Here is a 19840-nt window from a genome sequence, read left to right as displayed (position 1 = left end):
TTTGGCGTACGGGCAGTTTTTCCTGTCATAGAATCCTAGAGTTGGAAGAGACCACAAGGGCCATCCAGTCCAACCCCCTGCCAAGCAGGAAACACCATCAAAGCATTCCTGACAGATGGCTGTCAAGCCTCTGCTTAAAGACCTCCAAAGAAGGAGACTCCACCACACTCCTTGGTAGCAAATTCCACTGCCGAACAGCTCTCACTGTCAGGAAGTTCTTCCTAATGTTTAGGTGGAATCTTCTTTCTTGTAGTTTGAATCCATTGCCCCTGTCCTTATTCTGATGTGACTTTCGGACATCATCGTATAGCTATATATAATTGGCTGGGTGAGGATAGACATTGTCTCTCCGCCTGATTGGCTGGGATTGCTTCTAGAAGGAGTCGGGGTTTGGTTTTGTTAAACAGTGCAAATTAGAGAAAGTAAAAATGAAACAACAACAACAACAACACAACAAAATAAAAAATTCCTTCCAGTAGCACCTTAGAGACCAACTAAGTTTGTTCCTGGTATGATCTTGGTAGCTCATACCAAGATCATACCAAGAACAAACTTAGTTGGTCTCTAAGGTGCTACTGGAAATAATTTTTTTTAAAAAAAAAAATTATTTTGTTTTGACTATGGCAGACCAACACGGCTACCTACCTGTAACAAAAACACAGCCACAACCGGGTGGCAAATGAAAAAGGTAAGCAAGGCTACATGCTTTTGTTTGAGGGGAAGCATTCAAACATGTAAACAACACCCCTGCTTTCAGCCTGAAGTGGTACGGTCTAGGAAAAGCTGTACCAGCTGATTCCGCGGACTGTATATAGCCCGACCCTAAGCATAATGCTATTTTTGTTATTGTAGAACTTGCAAAGAAGATGGGTACTTGGGAGTGGCTACATCCTAAGGAACTCAAGAACCAAGAAGCCTTTGCAGTGTCAATTTAGTATTCTTTGCATCTCTCTTTGCTGTGGTCCAATCTGGAAGTAACAAATTGCATTTATTTTCACTGTCGATACTTGGTAGAAATCAACACCGTTTCGCCCTTTTCCCGTGGGAGTTTTCTTTTCTTTTTCTCGGTTACATTGGTACAATTTTCTCATAGACCCCAGGAGTAAAATAGCTGCTTTTCCGTATCTGCAAAATAAGAAAATAAGAAAAATAATCTGGCGCTGCAAGAAAAATGTGTTCCATCCTACCATATATGCTTCCAAATACTTGAGACTGATATAACCTACCTCCAGGTATATATTCTTGACCTCTCTAATCTCTGTTGATCTTAACAAATGAGGGCCCTGATAATTGCTTTTGACAGAATATTTCACATTCTGTAAGCTTTTTCATTCTTCCGTAATCTCAAATCCAGGAAGACAACAAAGATCAAGTCTGAAGGTTTTTCAACTGATGGCCTGTTTGCTGTTTTTGTAACCTCCGCCTGAGAAATTTAGATAAAGCATTCCCAGTCTACTATACACAATGCTGGCGGTGAGATGCCTGGGCCCAACATATTCCTTAATGCGTCTCACAATTTTACACTACCAACAGCTTTCTTCTCTGTATTTCTGCACTACGGCTGAAGGGAAATGGCCTCTCCAGATTCTCTACGCTCTTTTCCGGGGTTGAAATTCGGGCAGAGTGGGGAGTTGCAGAATATTCTCCAAAGGGAGTAGGTGGGGTTTTCAAATAGGCTGGAGCTGGAGAAGGATTGAAGGTGGCTAAGAACTCAGTAAAAATAATAATAAATAATTCCAGACAAACATAATCTCCAGTTTAAAGTCCAAAAAAACCAACAACATCCGCAATATCCAGCAAAGGTGTGCCAGGCACATTCGACTCAGGTAGGACTGTAGAAGGCAAAAGTACAGGATGGGGAAAGCTTGAAAGACTCTTAAGGAACATGCATATACTCTAATTCTGATAGGCAACACACCTCTGTGTAGAGTTAAACCACCCTGCTCAGCACATGTTGACTCTACTCATTGTATTGAGGTTATTGTTACAGTGTTCTGGTATTGTGGTGAGGAAGGCAAGGGCAGCGGTTGCTAGTTCTGAATCAGAAAGAAACTGCTGCCGTTCTTTTCACATCGATGAACATCATTTTTGACCTCAAGCCCAGCAAAGCAGTTGATCTTGAAGAACTAAATAACCCTGCAAGGAATTTCGTTTCATCTTCTACGGAAGTACTACAGACTTTTCGGTATCACGGTGTTCCTTCACCTTTCACGGCAAGAGTAATAATTTAACAGTGCTGAGTAAGACACAGATTCTGGTCCACACATAAGGCCACTGCCCAGTTTCTGGTGGAATGCTTGCTGTGTGTTGTAATTCTTGCAATATATATATATATATTCTGGGCTTGGATGACTTAATATGGATCAGTTATGCCTCTTGGGTCAAGAGTTTTTGCACATGTAAAGTTAAAGGTAAAGGGAACCCTGACCATTAGGTCCAGTCGCGGATGACTCTGGGGTTGTGGCCCTCATTTACTGGCCGAGGGAGCTGGCATACAGCTTCCAAGTCATGTGGCCAGCATGACTAAGCCACTTCTGGCGAACCAGAGCAGCACACGGAAACGCCGTCTACCTTCCCGACAGAGCGGTACCTATTTATCTACTTGCACTTCATGCTTTCGAACTGCTAGGTTGGCCGAAGCTGGGACTGAGCAACGGGAGCTCACCCTGTCACGGGGATTCGAACCGCCAACCTTCTGATCGGCAAGCCCTAGGCTCTGTGGTTTAACCCACAGCGCCACCCGTGTCCCTGTACATGTACATGTACTCTTGCTTAAAACAAAAAACAAAGCATGTTGGTGGACCAAATTAAAATATGTTGGTGAGGACACTCCATCCTTGGTCTATTAATTCTAGAGACTGCTCAGCTACATAGCAATATACACCAGAGGTTTATACAAAGACAGACAATGCATTCAAGTCCTTCTTGGGATAACTCAAGACTCTGGGCACAGTTTCTAGCACGCACACACACACACACACACACACACACACACACACCAATTGTGAATGCACAGCTACATTCTCCAGGTTGACTTTTCAGGCCTATCTGTTGACCAGAATACAATGGAACCAAACTGCCAAAAATATCATGGTCATGATATTACACATTCCTTTGGATTTATTCCTAAATGCCCATACACCATGTTATAGCTCATGTACTTACTGCCTTTCTCATAATGCAGATTGTGATTAAAATGCTGTATACAAGCAATCCAGAAGCTACTCCTGTTATGATCCAAAGATAGAGATGCTGGTCTGGGCATGGATCTGTGTCTGAAATACATTTAAATTTTCAAATTATCATCTTCAGGAAGATAGAGCAAATCTTCACACACACACACACACACACACACACACTGTTTTCCAAGTACAGCCGTACCTTGGAAGTCAAACAGAATCCCTTCCGAAAGTCCGTTCGACTTCCAAAACTTTCGGAAACCAAGGCACAGGCCGGAAAGCTCACTGCAAAATTCAGAGAAGTGTGATTTTCAAAGGATGGTTGTGCTTCAGTTCTCGTATTGTTTTGGAAAATATGAATTAGGTAGGTTAGATGCAAACTGAATCTGATTTCTCCCCATCCCTACTGGCAACAGACATGGAGGACAATATGCTGCGAGGAATTCATAACTCACTCACTAGGAAGCAAATCCCAGTGGGACAGACATGTATGTACTGTGAGAAGGCTGATTTGAGAGTTACAGGATTGAACTGGTGGACCTCAAGGACACAAGTTAATTTTGGAAAACACTGTTGAAGGCACCCTAACATCAAATCGTGAGCTTTCTTAACTCACCAACCACATGCAGCTGGGTCCCCCTTCCCATGACTCGGATGTAGGGTGGCGGGAAGATCCGTTCCATCCTGCAGATATACAGACCAGCATCGGTCGGCTGCAGACCCCAAAGCGTAACGTTTACACCGTTGTGACCAGCGTGGACTTGGCACCTGATGCCATCCTTCGTGACGAACGGCTCATACCCAGCAGTAAGCGATGAAGCACAAATCTTGAGAGACTCGTTGCCAAGGTGTTTAAGTAAAGTTATTACGAGTTCCTCTGCATTTCCAGCATTCCTGTATTCACATGCAAAGTGGGCAGCCTCTTGTCTTTTTACCACCAGGAACGACGGTTGAGTTACTTCTATGACTGTAATGAAATACCAAACAGAGCACCGTGATAAATAAACACGCTCAAGGGAAATATGCCGTATCTATAGAAAAGGGAGTGGCAGGTATCTCAGATATTTATTTAATATCAGTTATTTAATTTACTAAATTTATATCTTGAGGGAATTCAAGATGGCATACATGCCGTTCCCAGGCAGTCACAAATCCAGGCACTGACTAGGCCCAGTTTTGCTTAGCATCGCCAGGGTTCCCTCAAGCCATATCATGGAAAAAATTTACTTGAAGTTATTCAGATAAAACAAGGCATATATTCAACATGTGTGCAGAATTCAGCTGACACGTGCCTTAAGTTCTGCAGGAGAAGACCTAGTCATAGTTCCATCAGTGACTATGGTTTGTAATGCGGCATCTGAGAGCATGGCCTTCTCTGTTTTGGCACCACAGGTGTAGAATTTCCTCCCTTTGGAAATACAGTTCTCCTCCCTTGCTATTTCGCTTCATTATTAACTTAACTTGGGTAGGAGAGCTGGTCTCTTCTGCTTACAGTTTGCTGTTGTATTATACTTAATAGTTTTTATGGTAGTAATAGTAGTAGTGTTAGTATTAGGAAACAGTAACAACAACAACAACAACAACAACAACAACAACAACAACAACAACAACAACAACAACATTTCTTGCCTGCCTTTCACCATAAGGTCCCACAATATTAAAATCAGTTAAAAGAATTATGTAATTCTGTATGTGAGATTTTAATATTTGGAGGGTTTTTTTTAAATATCTGGAATGTTAGAGGGTTTTAAAAAAATCTTTGCAATTCCCACAATATTAAAATTAGTTAGAACAATCATGCAATTCTATATGTTACGTTTTAGTATTTGGAGGTTTTTCAATATTTGGATTTTAAAAGAAAAAGAAAAAAGAATGAGTTTAGCTGCATACTACCCTAGGAAACTTTGGGTTTAAGGGTGAGTTATTATTGGGGAAATAAATAAAAGTTTGTTTTGATTTTATTTTAGACATCTACGTCTTTAGCAGTCGCCCAGTGACGTCTCGAGAATTATAGCAACAGAGAAATGCAGTCCCCACTGGTCTCTCACTTATTTACTTAATTATTTTTTTTCCCAAATCTAAGGCTAAGTTTTTAAAAACGAAACAGAAATCATAACATTATCAAATCCCGGTGATGGCCTGCATTCTCCCCACCCCCACCCCTCAAATGTAGCAGACGAACAGGCATCAATCTCCAAGTGACCTTAATTAAGGTAATGAATAAAATAAGAATAAGAATTCGGTCCTGTATCTATTTTCTAGATTCTAAATGCCTCAAGGTAAGCACTAATACAATAGCGAAAGTACAATAAAAAGATATATACCAGGCATTGCTATATCAGGCCAATGGTCCTTCTAGCATCTTACTCTCACGGTGACCAACCACGTGCTTGTAGGCAGGGGCAAAACTAGTCAAAGACCCAGTTTGGCACACACACACCCCAATGAGCATTTGCTGGGGAGCCTCAATGATGCCCCTCTGGAGGCTTCACCCAGGGCAAAAAACCTGGCCAGCCTCCCCCACCTTCCCGTAGCTATGGCTCTGCCTGTAGGAGGCCAAAAACCAGGGGCGTCTTGCCCATAGAGGCAAGTGGTGCGGGGCACCAGGGCACCAAGTTCACCCCAAGTTCTGGAGGGCGCCTGGGAAGAGGCGGAGGCTGGACGCGGCGCCTCCCGGCATCAGCTCACTGCCCTCGCCCGCTGCGCCGAAGCGACCCTCCAGCCGCTGCCCGCCTCCACCAGCCCCGCAAAGCTGCCGGCAGCTCCATAAAAAGGTCAGCAACTCTGGGAAATGGGGGGGGCAGAGAGATCTTTGATCCTCGGCGCCAGATAGACTTAAGATGGCCCTGCCCATATGTATGCACAGGTGAAACTCGGAAAATTAGAATACCATGGAAAGGTTCATTTCTTTCAGTAATTCAACTTAAAAGGTGAAACTAATATACGAGATAGACTCATGACATGCAAAGCGAGATACGTCAAGCCTTTATTTGTTATAATTGTGATGATTATGGCGTGCAGCTGATGAGAACCCCAAATTCACAATTTCAACTTTGGGGTTCTCATCAGCTGCACGCCACAATCATCACAATTATAACAAATAAAAGGCTTGACATATCTCGCTTTGCATGTCATGAGTCTATCTCCTATATTAAACTCCAGTAGCTAATGAAAACAATTGCTTACATAAATGGACTTTTCCACGATATTCTAATTTTTTGAGTTTCGCCTGTATAGAGATGTTGGTCATGGTGGTGGTCATAAAATTATTATTATTATTATTATTATTATTATTATTATTATTATTATTATTACCCTGCCCATCTGGTTTCCCCAGGCACTCTGGATAGCTTACAGCACATAAAAAATGGTAAAACATTAGACGTTTAAAATTTCCCAATGCAGTAGTAGCAACTACTGTAGTAACAACAACAACAACCCTACTTTCTAATGTATTTTTCATGTCTCTTCTGGATAATTTTATATAGGAGGAATTTCTCAGCTTCGTCCTATATTATTAATAACTCACCTTTGGTGAAGCCAGCAGCTAAGCTGGGGAAGACAACAGCGATAAAAAATGAAACCATCACACAGCGAGATGTTGGATTCATGTTGACGTTCGAGGCTTTCTTGGTCCAAGACAAGCTGGAGACAAACCAGACTGATATTTAGAATGGGTAGCTCCTTTGTTCACAAAAGAGGATTTCGGTGTGAATGGAACCCATGCAGTGTGTGAGAGAGTGAAAGAGAGACAGGGAGAGAGGGAGGGATATACCTGAAAAGGTAAGCAATGTTTTGGTTGTTTCAAGACAGGAAACAGTGGGCCTTTCAATACGTGTGCAATTAACCTCAGACAGCAGCGAGCAAAGCAAATGTTCATCACCGAGAAAAATTAGTCAATACGAAACTTGTATTCAATATTAAGACGAGAAAGGAGAGGAGATTGTCCCCTACAGCATCAATGTGAGTTCATTTCCTTCCATTCTTTGTGTTATTTTCCATTTATATATATATAATAGTATCGGGCAGCGCCCAATGTCACATGAGTCACATGAAGGGACTTCTCCTCGCGTGAGAGGACTTCCTCTTCTTCTTTCCCCACCCAGTCTCCCCAAATCTTCTCCAGAGAATCTCCCCCACCCCCAGAGAAGATTTTTGAAGGGCGGGGCTACAGGAGGTAGGAGAGGAAGGGATGAAGTCCTATCACAACCCATGGAAGTCGGCCAGAAGTCCAGCAATCCCTCAGTAAATTTAAAATATAACAAGTGAGACAATAAAATAATAACATCATGTTGTTATTTTAACTAATAATTTAATTGGAGGCAAACCCTGCCCACCCCTGTTGCTGTAGCCACGCTGTCTTTATATTTTCCCATGCTCTTGCATTTTCTGTGCATAACTATAGTGCCAATGGGCTCCGTGAGAAACTTAGGCATCAAGACCCCAACATCAATTTGAACTGACGAAGAAGAGGAGGGGGAGTTTGGATTTGATATCCCGCTCTATCACTACCCGAAGGAGCTTTGAGACTTCTTCGGGTAGTGATAAAGCGGGATATCAAATCCAAACTCCTCCTCTTCTTCTTCTTCTTTCCCTTCCTCCCCCACAACAAACATTGTGAGGTGAGTGGGGCTGAGAGACTTCAGAGAAGTGTGACTGGCCCAAAGTCACCCAGCAGCTGCATGTGGAGGAGCAGAGACACGAACCCGGTTCACCAGATTACGAGTCCACCGCTCTTAACCACTACACCACACTGGCTCACAATGCCTGACAACACTGCCTTAGGGGAATGTGGTATCGACCGGTGCAAGCTGCCTTCCTGCTGATGCTACTTAGTTCATGAGAGCAATTTGAGAACCAGAAGGTGAACAATTCAGGCTGGAATTTTCAATTTGTTCAGTGTTACTTCACCAATTGCATAGCATGTCTATGGCATGCACAGGGTCTGTGATATCCCGTCTGAGACTTCTATAGGTGTCTACTTCGCCACTAGGATAGACTTCTAAAGTTGCTTCAAAACATGAAAGTTGTTATAAAAAATAATACTAAGATTACATACATACATACATACATACATACATACATACACATATTTCTCGGCACATGCCTGCACATGCATGCGTACCTATGTACGATCACTCATTATATGAAAGATGGAGGGCACAAGGAGAAGGGGACAACAGAGGATGAGATGGTTGGACAGTGTTCTCGAAGCTACTAACATGAGTTTGGCCAAACTGCGGGAGGCAGTGAAGGATGGGTGTGCCTGGCGTGCTCTGGTCCATGGGGTCACGAAGAGTCGGACACGACTGAACGACTGAACAACAACAATTCATATACACTCAATATGAGTGTATTGATATACACTCAATATATGAATACAAGGCATTTTTATGCCATTTCCAGTACTATATGCATTTCCACCTGACTCTAGTATACACTTTCTTGCACACATTACTTGGCTGCAGAACTGCACCGTAAAAGCCATAGAAGTGCGAATTTCAAAGGACGGGTGGCTTCCGATTCACGCATTGTTTGGGTTCAGATTACGGAGGTTTACCTTTACATATGAAATGTATCGCATCTCCTCCCCAACCCAACTCAAAAGGCAGATTGTCCACCTTTCATGTCTTTCAAAGTTGTCTAAACTTGGGCACCAGGAAAGTTCCCCCAGCTCTTCTTCAAAGCCAGGAGAGTGAGGGAATTTTCCGTCAATGGTGGTCAAGCTTAAACAGTCACAGAGCCAGTGAGCTTTGGGAGGGGAACGCTGGTCCTTCCTCCTCTTAAGGATAGTAGTTGCTGTTCCTCTCTGCCAACACACCACTTGCCTGTCCTCCATCTTCAGTAATAGGTTTTTGCTTACCTGCAAAGCTGGAGCAACATGTACTGTTCACCTGCTCTCTGCCTCTTCTTCAAATCGCGCATCTGGTGACAGAAAAGGACAGAGATGATTCCAACATCTGGTGGCTCACCTTGAGATACCAGCAGAGCAAATGGTGGTCATGATTCCATAGCAGGATGTGGAATGGAAATACCCCCAGGCTCTCTCTGATATCTAAAAAACCTGCCTTTTGCTCGAAAGTAGCCCTGTTTCACTTCGAAACAGATTGTCACGGGGTCATCCTGGTTTGCGACTAAAAATAATGTCGGGCAGGAAGTCTGTTTGATGGCCTGAGTAATTATAGTAATCAGATTTCCACCAGCATCTTTCCTCCCTGCTTACTTCACTGTGTTTCATCTGCATATTCATTAGCTGACTGTTGACTCAGGAACATCAAACATGTGTCATTTCTGCTGCTGCTGCTCCAATTCTGTTCTTTCCGGCGTTCTTCAAAGATGGCTTTCAATTTATTTGCAGGTAGGTAGCCGTGTTGGTCTGCCATAGTCGAAACAAAATAAAAAATTATTTAAAAAAATTCCTTCCAGTAGCACCTTGAAGACCAACTAAGTTTGTTCTTGGTATGAGCTTCCGTGTGCTTCTTCAGTGTATCTGAAGAAGTGTGCATGCACACGAAAGCTCATACCAAGAACAAACTTGTTTGGTCCTTAAGGTGCTACTGGAAGGAATTTTTAATTTTTTAAATTTTGTTTCAATTTATTGACATCACTGCAAGCTGTTTGGTTTACTGGTGAGAATGAACATAATATGGATTACAGGTGGGTAGCTGTGCTGGTCTGCCATAGTCGAAACAAAATAGAAAATTCTTTCCAGTAGCACCTTAGAGACCAACTGAGTTTGTTCTTGGTATGAGCTTTCGTGTGCATGCACACTTCTTCAGATACACTGAAACAGAAGTCACCAGACAGATAGAGAGCAATATTCTCTATAGTGCCCTTCAGCTCTCTATATTGGACAAACAGGCCAAACCCTACGCCAAAGGATAAATGGACATAAATCTGATATCAGGAATCACAAGACAGAGAAACCAGTAGGAGAACACTTCAATCTCCCAGGACATTCTATAAAAGATCTCAAAGTAGCTGTCTTAATACAAAGAAATTTCAGAAATAGACTGGAAAGAGAAGTGGCTGAATTGCAACTAATCACCAAACTTAGAACCATGGAGAAACCTGGTCTGAACAAAGACATTGGATTCTTATCTCATTATACTTAACAAAGCTATCTTTAGCCATCTCACCCCTTGCCTTTCCCTGCAAGACTAATTGCAGCCGTTAAGAGTCTTCAACAGGTTTTCCACACCTATCAGCTGATCACCCATTCCCACCACCCTCTGAGTAATACCCCTCCCCACTCCCTCACTATATTTAAGGATCTGGTGACTTCTGTTTCAGTGTATCTGAAGAAGTGTGCATGCACACGAAAGCTCATACCAAGAACAAACTCAGTTGGTCTCTAAGGTGCTACTGGAAAGAATAATATGGATTGCACATCCAAGACCTCCTCATCTTTTAGAAAAAAATGTCTTTTCTTAATGGAAATAAAAAAAGTTGCTTGTAGATCCACACATGAACCTATCTAAGTCAGATCATGGATCCATGTGGCCCAGTGTTGCATATACTTTGACTGGCAAGAGCTTTCAGTTGGAGATCTTTTCCAGGCTGGCCCTACCATTAGACAGGATGAGGCAATAGCAATAGGCAGTAGATGTGACAGGAGCGCAGGGAGCTGCAGCAAAGTGTTGGAGGGCAAGCTGCCCTCACACGTGGTAAACATAGCTGTCATTACTTTTCCCTTTTCTTGCGAGGAATCCTATTTGGAATAAGGGAATTTCCCTTTAAAAAAGGGGGAAGTTGACAGCTATGGGTAAATGATGCTATCCCATTGCCAGCAGTGTTGAAGTAGGATTCAGCTGCCAGTCCGGTCATCATCTCCACATGAAGTGGGAGAAAGCTGCCATGTTGTCCTGTCTCAGGCAGCAAATGCCTTGGCCTGACCCCTGGTTGTCTCTTGAGCTTGGACAGTTCATTCTAAATAGGAACTAGTTCCAGTTCAAGTACAGCATGTAGAAGCAGGACCTAATTCCAGTTCTATTCGCAGTCAGTTCACAATTCATTTCGAGTTAATCCAAATGATCCTCAGCAATAAATAGTTCAGCATTCAGAGTGTTAGAAGCCGCTTTGCTGAAGTATACAATATACTTAAGAAGACTAAGGAAACATTAAACATATATGCATAGAAATGCAAACTGTTTGATTTATTTAAGCTTTTTATTGAGCTTAAAGGCCCAAAGAGTCTACAGCGTAACAACAACAACAACAGTAGGAAGAGGAACTTGAAGGTGAAACAAAAATGGTTCCAGATTCTGTCATAAAATGAACTTAATACACGTTTAGAAATTATGGGAACTACTTCCGGGTGCATTTCTGGGATTTTTGAACTTTGCTAAACCAAACTAGTTCATTCTAAACCCTGGCCTTGTCAAATCCTATGATAGGGGGCATGGTTTTCATGCACAAAATCCCAGGTTTAGGTCAAAACATCTTTTATCACTCTCTCTCTCTCTCTCTCTCTCTCTCTCTCTCTCTCTCTCTCACACACACACACACACACACACACACACAACAGAGATGCTTCGACTTAAACTGGGGGCTTTGTGTATTAAAATCATGCACCCTGTCATTGTTATTGTGGTCCCTCAGTTCCAATGCAACATCTTGGACAGCTCCACCTAGGAATAAGAAAGTCTCCACATCCCTTATAAGTTAACGGGATAGTCAAATGTATCACTTACAATATAAGCGATACATTCGTTCAGCCCGCACACAGAGGTCCAGCTCCGAGGGCCTTCTGGCGGTTCCCTCACTGCAAGAGATGAGGTTACAGGGAACCAGGCAGAGGGCCTTCTCGGCAGTGGCGCCCACCCTGTGGAACGGCCTCCTATCAGATGTCAAGGAAATAAACAACTGTCTGACTTTTAGAAGACATCTGAAGGCAGCCCTGTACCAGGAATTTTTTCATGTCTAATGTTTTACAATTATTAATGTGTTGTAAGCTGCCCAGAGTAGCTGGGGAAACCTAGCCAGATGGGCGGGGTATAAATAATAAAATTAATAATAATAATAATAATAATAATAATAATAATAATAATAATAATAATAATGTTGAAGAAGTACTGTTTTTGGGGGATAGGGGGCGGGTGGGTGTGGGGGACTCCCTGGTCCTGAATGGGGTAACTGTGCCCCTGAAGGACCAGGTGCGCAGCCTGGGAGTCATTTTGGACTCACAGCTGTCCATGGAGGCACAGGTTAATTCTGTGTCCAGGGCGGCTGTCTACCAGCTCCATCTGGTACGCAGGCTGAGACCCTACCTGCCCGCAGACTGTCTCGCCAGAGTGGTACATGCTCTGGTTATCTCCTGCTTGGACTACTGCAATGCGCTCTATGTGGGGCTACCTTTGAAGGTGACCCGGAAACTGCAATTAATCCAAAATGCGGCAGCTAGACTGGTGACTGGGAGCGGCCGCCGGGACCACATAACACTGGTCCTGAGAGATCTACATTGGCTCCCAGTACGTTTCCGAGCACAATTCAAAGTGTTGGTGCTGACCTTTAAAGCCCTAAACGGCCTCGGTCCTGTATACCTGAAGGAGCGTCTCCACCCCCATCATTTAGCCCGGACACTGAGATCCAGCGCCGAGGGTCTTCTGGCGGTTCCCTCACTGCGAGAAGCAAAACTACAGGGAACCAGGCAGAGGGCCTTCTCGGTAGTGGCGCCCGCCCTGTGAAACGCCCTCCCATCAGAAGTCAAGGGAATAAACAACTAGCTGACATTCAGAAAATACCTGAAGGCAGCCCTGTTTAGGGAAGTTTTTAAACTGTGATATTTTAAATGTATTTTAATGTTTGGTGGAAGCCGCCCAGAGTGGCTGGGGAGACCCAGCCAGATGGGCGGGGTACAAATAATAATAATAATAATAATAATAATAATAATAATAATAATAATAATAATAATAATAATTAGACCATCCAAGATGTTTTGCTGCCTGAAGTGAAGGAGAAGATGCCCCACCCCCTACATTCTGCTTACAGAAGCTAACAAGAATGGCAGTCAAATCTTCAGCACTGTTGAAGGAACCTCCATTGCATCTCAGAGCAGCTCTCTAGTTGGCTAAGGCCACATTCACACCATGTATTTAAAGCACTGTGTTGCCACTTTAAACAGCATGGGTTCCCACAAAGAATTATGGGAACTGTAGTTGGGTCCTGAGATTTGTTAGGAAACCCCTTCCCAGAGCTACAATTCTCAGAGTAGATTGGCGATCTATCCCTGCTCACAGGGAACTCTGAGAAATTGTAGCTCTGAGAGGGAAATAGGACAACTCTCAGCACCCTTAACAAACTCCAGCTCCCAGAATTCTTTGGAGGCAGTTGTGATGGTTTAAAGTGACAACTTAGTGCTTTTAGTGCGCAGTTTCCTGTCTCTCTCTCACTCTCCGCCTCTCAAAATCTACCTGAGTCCTAATGGTAGGGCTGTCCCTGTGGTTGACAGATATACAGTGGTACCTCGACTTACGAGTGACTCGACTTCCATATTTTTCGACTTCCGAATAACCTCCGGAAGCAAAAAAAATGGCCTCCGCTTCCGAAATTTTCGACTTCCAAAGCAAAAGCGGTGGCACGATACCTCGACTTACGAAAATTTGAATGCGCTTTTTTCCGACTTCCGAATTTTTTTCCCGTTCCAAGATGGCGCCTTCGACTTACGAAGATTCGACTTACGAGCGCGCCTTTGGAACGGATTAATTTCGTAAGTCGAGGTACCACTGTAGCTGGTAATTGTTTCATGCTGCTCACCTATGTTGAAGGTCAGCTCAGTGGGAAATGGCTCAATATTTGCTTTTTTGCAAATATTTTACAAATTTGCATTGTAGATTTCAGTTCTTTACCATTGCTCTGCTTCTGACATAAACCACAAACGAATGCTTTTGCATTCTGCCATTGATCATCAACATTTCCGACTTCATTTTTACCTCGGCTTCTCTTTCATTGCGATCTCTGTCACTGATAATCACCATTGTGTCATTTTCTTCACAAATAGCCATTCCTAAATATAGAGGGCACCTTTCCCCCCTTCCCACGTCATACTGAAACTGTTAAAGGTGCACATATCACGTGTGTTCCTGATATTGCCGCCACACAGATTATCTTTCAATTGTTCTGTCAGCACAAATAACGATAAACCAGCCATTTTAATCTGTATTGAGGCAGGATATGGAGGTCTTGAGGAGGCTCCTAACCTGCAGGCAAGATGGCTATGATAGCCAACATGGGGGGGGGTCCTTTGGCCCTCCAGACATTGCTGGACTCCAACTCCCATCAGCCCCAACAAGCATGGCCAATCACCAGGGATGCTGGGAGTTGTAGTTCAACAACATCTGGAGAGCAAAAAGTTCCTTACTTTTGATTCTAATTCTTTAGAGACCCAAGCCGCATCCAGTCTGGCATTGCTACCATGTACATTAGTGAAAAACGTGAACTGCCTATCAAACAGATGCTTGACTCTCCAAATATCCACTAAATTTAATGTTTCTACCATTTCAAAAAAAAAAAAAAAGGTTTTGGGAAGCCTTCCTTCCTTTGTATCTTTTTTCCTGATAGTTTTATCCATTTCCAGCGACGGGACTCCATCGAAGTCCCCCATCACTATCACCCTTTCGTCCGCAAATTCTAACAGATCTGTTTCTAAGTTCCTGAAAATTTTTGATTTGTTTTCATTTGGAGCGTATATTCCTACAAGAATAATTTTTTTCTCCCTGTACATTAATTTCTACTACCAATTTTCTCCCTTTATCATCTTTTTGGATCAAGAGCAGGTTTAATATAGAATACCACACCACTTTTTTTTGTCTTGTCTGCCGAAATAAATTCCATTCCTAATTTTTTATTCATCAAAATTTTGGAGAGCAAAAAGTTCCTGACACTTGTCGTATACCAACAGCAAACTCAGTTATCCAAGTGCCATTCCTTATACTGCCAAAATGGCGCCAAGTGGGAACAAGAGGGAAGTTCTGGCTATCTTGGCGGACCCCTGAGACTTGTGTAAATACAGAAAGAAAGAAAGAAAGAAAGAAAGAAAGAAAGAAAGAAAGAAAGAAAGAAAGAAAGAAAGAAATCCTAAGGGATGGGGAGGCCAAACCAGCAATACGATGACCGAGCATGCAGGGGATGGGACAAGGAATGGAATGGAATACCCCAGAGAAGACTCTGAGGTCACAAGCAACTAAGGTCCCTATACTAGCACTATGTGATTTTATGAAAACAGTTGTGGAGATTAGTAGCAAGGCTTCAAGCAACATTCAGGAGCTTTTGAGTCCCAATGTTTATTAGGATGCCCTGTTAAATTTGAGCCGAAACTCATTTTGGCTCACACAGCTGTGCTGCAGTAAACCTTACGTGGTTTACTTGCCTTAAACTTTGCCCATGTTAAATGAAGTGAGCGTGTGGGACAGACTGCTGCTGTTGACACCTGCAAGGTGGGGAAACTGTCTCGTCATAGGAGCTTGGTGGCATGGCACGCCAGGGCACCAGGCCCCCCAGGGGCGCCCCCGCGAGCCCGCCGGCATACCGGGCGCCCCCTCCCCAACCCGCCCCCACGGGCGGGCGGGCGCTCGCGCGCCGGCGGGCAAACTGCAAGCCGTCCGCCCTCCGGAGCCCCAGCTGGAGCACTGGGGAAGGGCGCGCAAAGCCCCGCGCCGCTCCAGCGCCACACCCCTCATCCCCCACTCACCCACCCCCCCTCCCGAGGGGCGGCCAGTGCGGGAGGGAGGCGGGCGGAGAGGCTGCACACCGAGGGCGCCGAGGGATCGTCACGCCACGGCGGCCAATCCCTTTAAGATGGCCCTGACTGTGACTCTCCAGATATTGTTGGAGTCCAACTTTGATCAGCCCCAGACAGCATGGTCAGGTCACTGTTTAGGGATGACAGGAGCTGAGGTCTAACAGCATCGAGAGACTCCCCTAATACAGAGTCTTTTTAAAGGGATGAAAAGGACTTAGTAGGGAGGACAACAAAGTGGGCTTCTTATTTTGTCTTTTCTTGTACTTTGTCTCTCAACTTTTCTGACTAAAACTGCTAAAAAAGAGGGGCTGATGTGATGCCTCCTGGGTTAGTCATTTTATAGAATCTCCTTCCTTCTTCGCAATCCATGAAGGAAGCTGTATTTAACTGTACCACCTGCCATAACTAAGTAAAGGAACAAGAGTGAAGCAACAGAAACGGAGACAAGCATTTTACCACCTGGTCTAGAAACCAGAACATCTACGTGAAGTGTACCAACTGATTTTTAGCAACTGAAGTTCAAGAGAAGCTGTGTGTTACTACTTTGTTTCAATGCCAACCTGTGACATCTGTAGATTTAGTGTAACTAATACATCAGCTGTTTGCGTGTTGAGGTCCCCAAGTCACCCCCCAAGAATTCACACTAGAGACATAATTTTTGTTTGCGTTTTTGGCAATAATTTAGGCCACAACTTTATTAAAATACAAATTATGTGAGTGGCTGCATAGGCATTGGTTCAGACTAGCTGTCCACCGGGACAGAGCTGACTTTCGGTCAGCATCGGGAGAATGCCACCTGGGGAGAGTTAAGGAGGCCAGGAGCAGAGCCCTCCCTCTCCCCAGAGGTCCCAGGGGCTCTTGCGTGGCCCTGTCTCCCTATCGGGAGTTAGGACAAAAGCATGTCGAGCCCCTGGATTCCTTTAACGGAATCCCTTGCACCATCATCATTCTGAAAGGCCCACCCTTCCAGTAACCAACACAAGAACCAATGCCTAACCGCCAACATTACAAGTTTTGACTAGTTGCTACTGCAGTAGGCGAAAACCAAATGGCAACAGCCAATCAGCCAAATGGAAAAATTCCAACTGGGCCCCTGCCCCAAAAGCAGACGACCCCGTGACAGGCAGTTGCAAGGTCAATGCAGAGGCCTAAGAAAGAGGGAGGGAGGGTGGGTGATCTGAAGCACGCAGCCAAGAGAAGGATCTCCCTGCATGCAGAGCAATATAAAGGACGCTGGGCTGTCCATCACAACATTCATACATTCAATTCTCCTCAGCAACTCGCAGGGACCTATAAGAGCTGTGGCCAGCTAACCAAACCCGCCCAGCTACCAGGGAGGTGTCTTGCTAGCCCCCACCGCAACGCGTGCTCTCCCAAGTGAGAACCCGATTTCCTGAAAGAACACAACTCCTGGCCCATCTTTGTTTTGCCAACTTTATTTGGTAAAGAAAGCCTTTCTTATTTGTTCAACTTCTGAGTTAAGACTCCAAATCACTAAGTTTTCCCAGAACCCCAAAAGGAAGCCTGTGGCGATTTAGAAATTGAATTAACTGGCGTACCGTGTGGTAGGTTCGCTACAGGTTTAATTGGGGGTAGTTAGCAGTGGGGAGCAGAGGAGTAGATGAAAAGGTTTTCCGTGGTTCTGCCATCGATATCAGCAGCAGTATGCCTCTGAAGACCTGTTCCTGGGAATAACAAGTGAGGAGAGTACTATTGCCAGTGCCTGATTTATGTATAAGCTAAACAAGATATAGCTTAGGGCCCCACTCTCTTGGGGGCCCAATAAAAAAAATTAAAGGAAAAAACTGGATGTGTATTTCCAAAATATAAGATAAAAAGCAAATAAAATAAAACCTACTTACAGCAACAGTGTTTTGTGTTGTGTAGGCTCCTATGATGTAAATAATGGGCCCTGCCTGCTAGCCTGCTCCCTAAAATATCACCGGTTTCAGTTCAACAATTACTTGGATAAAATACATATTTCGTTATGTGCAAATGGCTTTAGGTGCCTATTAGGTCCATAAATTACCATATAGCATATATTCCACACAAAAAACAGCGACAATTTCTTGTTGACAAAGGGCAGCTGGACATACAAAGGGCCCCATTACCTTCAGTAGCTTAGGGCCTCATCAGACCTAAATCCGGCTCTGAATTAGCCATACAGGCAGGGGACAGTATCATATTGGCTATCTTAGTGCCAACCAGGAAGGTTTATGGCATTCCTTACACTACAGTTAAATCAAATCCTCCTGAGCTTGGGATCGCTGTTGCCTGTGTGCACCTTCAATTTATTGTGCATGTAATCTAAGACTCTTGAGAGTCCCATGGACTGCAAGAAGATCAAACCTATCCATTCTCAAAGAAATCAGCCCTGAGTGCTCACTAGAAGGACAGATCCTGAAGTTGAGGCTCCAGTAATTTGGCCACCTCATGAGAAGAGAAGACTCCCTAGAAAAGATCCTGATGTTGGGAAAGATGGAGGGCACAAGGAGAAGGGGACGACAGAGGATGAGATGGTTGGACAGTGTTCTCGAAGCAACTGGCATGAGTTTGGCCAAACTGCGAGAGGCAGTGAAGGATAGGCGTGCCTGGCGTGCTCTGGTCCATGGGGTCACAAAGAGTCGGACACGACTGAACGACAGAACAACAAGAAAATCTAATACTAAACATTGGGTGGAGGAAGCTGTTCACGGGGGCAAGCTAGGTTGTGGGCTCCAGTGGTTGGTTGGCCACTGGAAAAACAGTATGCTGGACCAGAAGTGCTGCTGGCCTAATCCAGAAAGCCTCTTCTTTTGTTCATAGCAGACTATGTGCAAAGCCAACGTTTCATGTTTTACGTACAGATAAGAACTCCTTTGCATTGAATTGATTTCTCCAGGAACTGAGCAGGCCAGGTTTATGGTTGAAACGTGCCTGTGGTTAAAAAAAACAGATCAGCTACATGCAGATGACATCCAGTTTACTGTCAGCATAGTATCGATATCTGTCAGAGAAAAATTACAGCTTCTGGAACTCAGGAAACCATTATCTCAATGCATCACATCGACATTATGGCTTCATCATCATCCTTTTATCTCATTAAGCATCTGGTCTTTGCGATGCAAGCATGGAAGAACAAAAACAGTTCAACCACAGCTCAGCATCGGGGGCCTCCCCCTATAATTCTTACAAAGTCCCTTCCTCAAAACTACAGTTGCAATTTTCAAATCGAGACGGAAGTAACTGATTCCTACCAGTCCCCATTTGCTCCCTTTTAAAATCTTTCCTTTGACAATAATAGAACCTGTATTTTCTTTTTAAATGGTCAATAAAAGGATTATATGGCATTAGGGATTTCTATAATAATGGCCAACTTAAGAAAAGATCAAGAAATCATGAGGAATGTTAAATGAGCATGAGCACTCATAGTTTGAACAAGTTAGCTCCTTTATAGTAAATGGTATCATCAAACAGCAAGCAAGACAAGAATTAACGTAATCTGAAAACTTGATTGTGGCACGTAACTTTAATTCCAAAGGACAGATTTACCCAAATGTGTAGAATACTGGCAAAATTAGATGCAGGTGATATAACAGGATTGATAATAATAACAATAATAATATTGGGGAAAGGATTTGGGTTATGATTTTGACCCCTTGAAATGGAAAATCATATGGCACAAAGTGCTTGTGAAATCAATATCATTGAACATTCAATATTTTTTTTTAAAAAAGATAATATAGAGGTGGCACTATAAAGGTAAAAGTAAAGGGACCCCTGACCATTAGGTCCAGTCGTGTCCGACTCTGGGGTTGCGGTGCTCATCTCGCTTTACTGGCTGAGGGAGCCGGCGTACAGCTTCCGGGTCATGTGGCCAGCATGACTAAGTCGCTTCTGGCAAACCAGAAAAGTGCACAGAAACGCTGTTTACCTTCCCGCC

At 43.8% G+C, this 19840-nt stretch overlaps 1 protein-coding gene across 1 annotated transcript; it reads right to left on the bottom strand.

The window, feature by feature from the left end:
* Positions 1-1039: 1039 nt before the first annotated feature.
* CTLA4 (cytotoxic T-lymphocyte associated protein 4) lies at positions 1040-6786 on the bottom strand. Its single transcript, XM_033174110.1, has 4 exons — positions 6709-6786; positions 3796-4146; positions 3166-3275; positions 1040-1125 (listed from the first exon to the last, which is right to left on the bottom strand). The coding sequence occupies exons 1-4, from the start codon at positions 6764-6766 to the stop codon at positions 1069-1071; spliced, it is 576 nt and encodes a 191-aa protein (XP_033030001.1). The 5' UTR covers positions 6767-6786; the 3' UTR covers positions 1040-1068.
* Between the last annotated feature and the right edge of the window lie 13054 nt (positions 6787-19840).

This window comes from Lacerta agilis, chromosome 1 (assembly GCF_009819535.1).
Source record: "Lacerta agilis isolate rLacAgi1 chromosome 1, rLacAgi1.pri, whole genome shotgun sequence".
Lineage (NCBI taxonomy): Eukaryota > Metazoa > Chordata > Lepidosauria > Squamata > Lacertidae > Lacerta > Lacerta agilis.
This window is presented reverse-complemented; position numbering and strand designations above follow the sequence as displayed.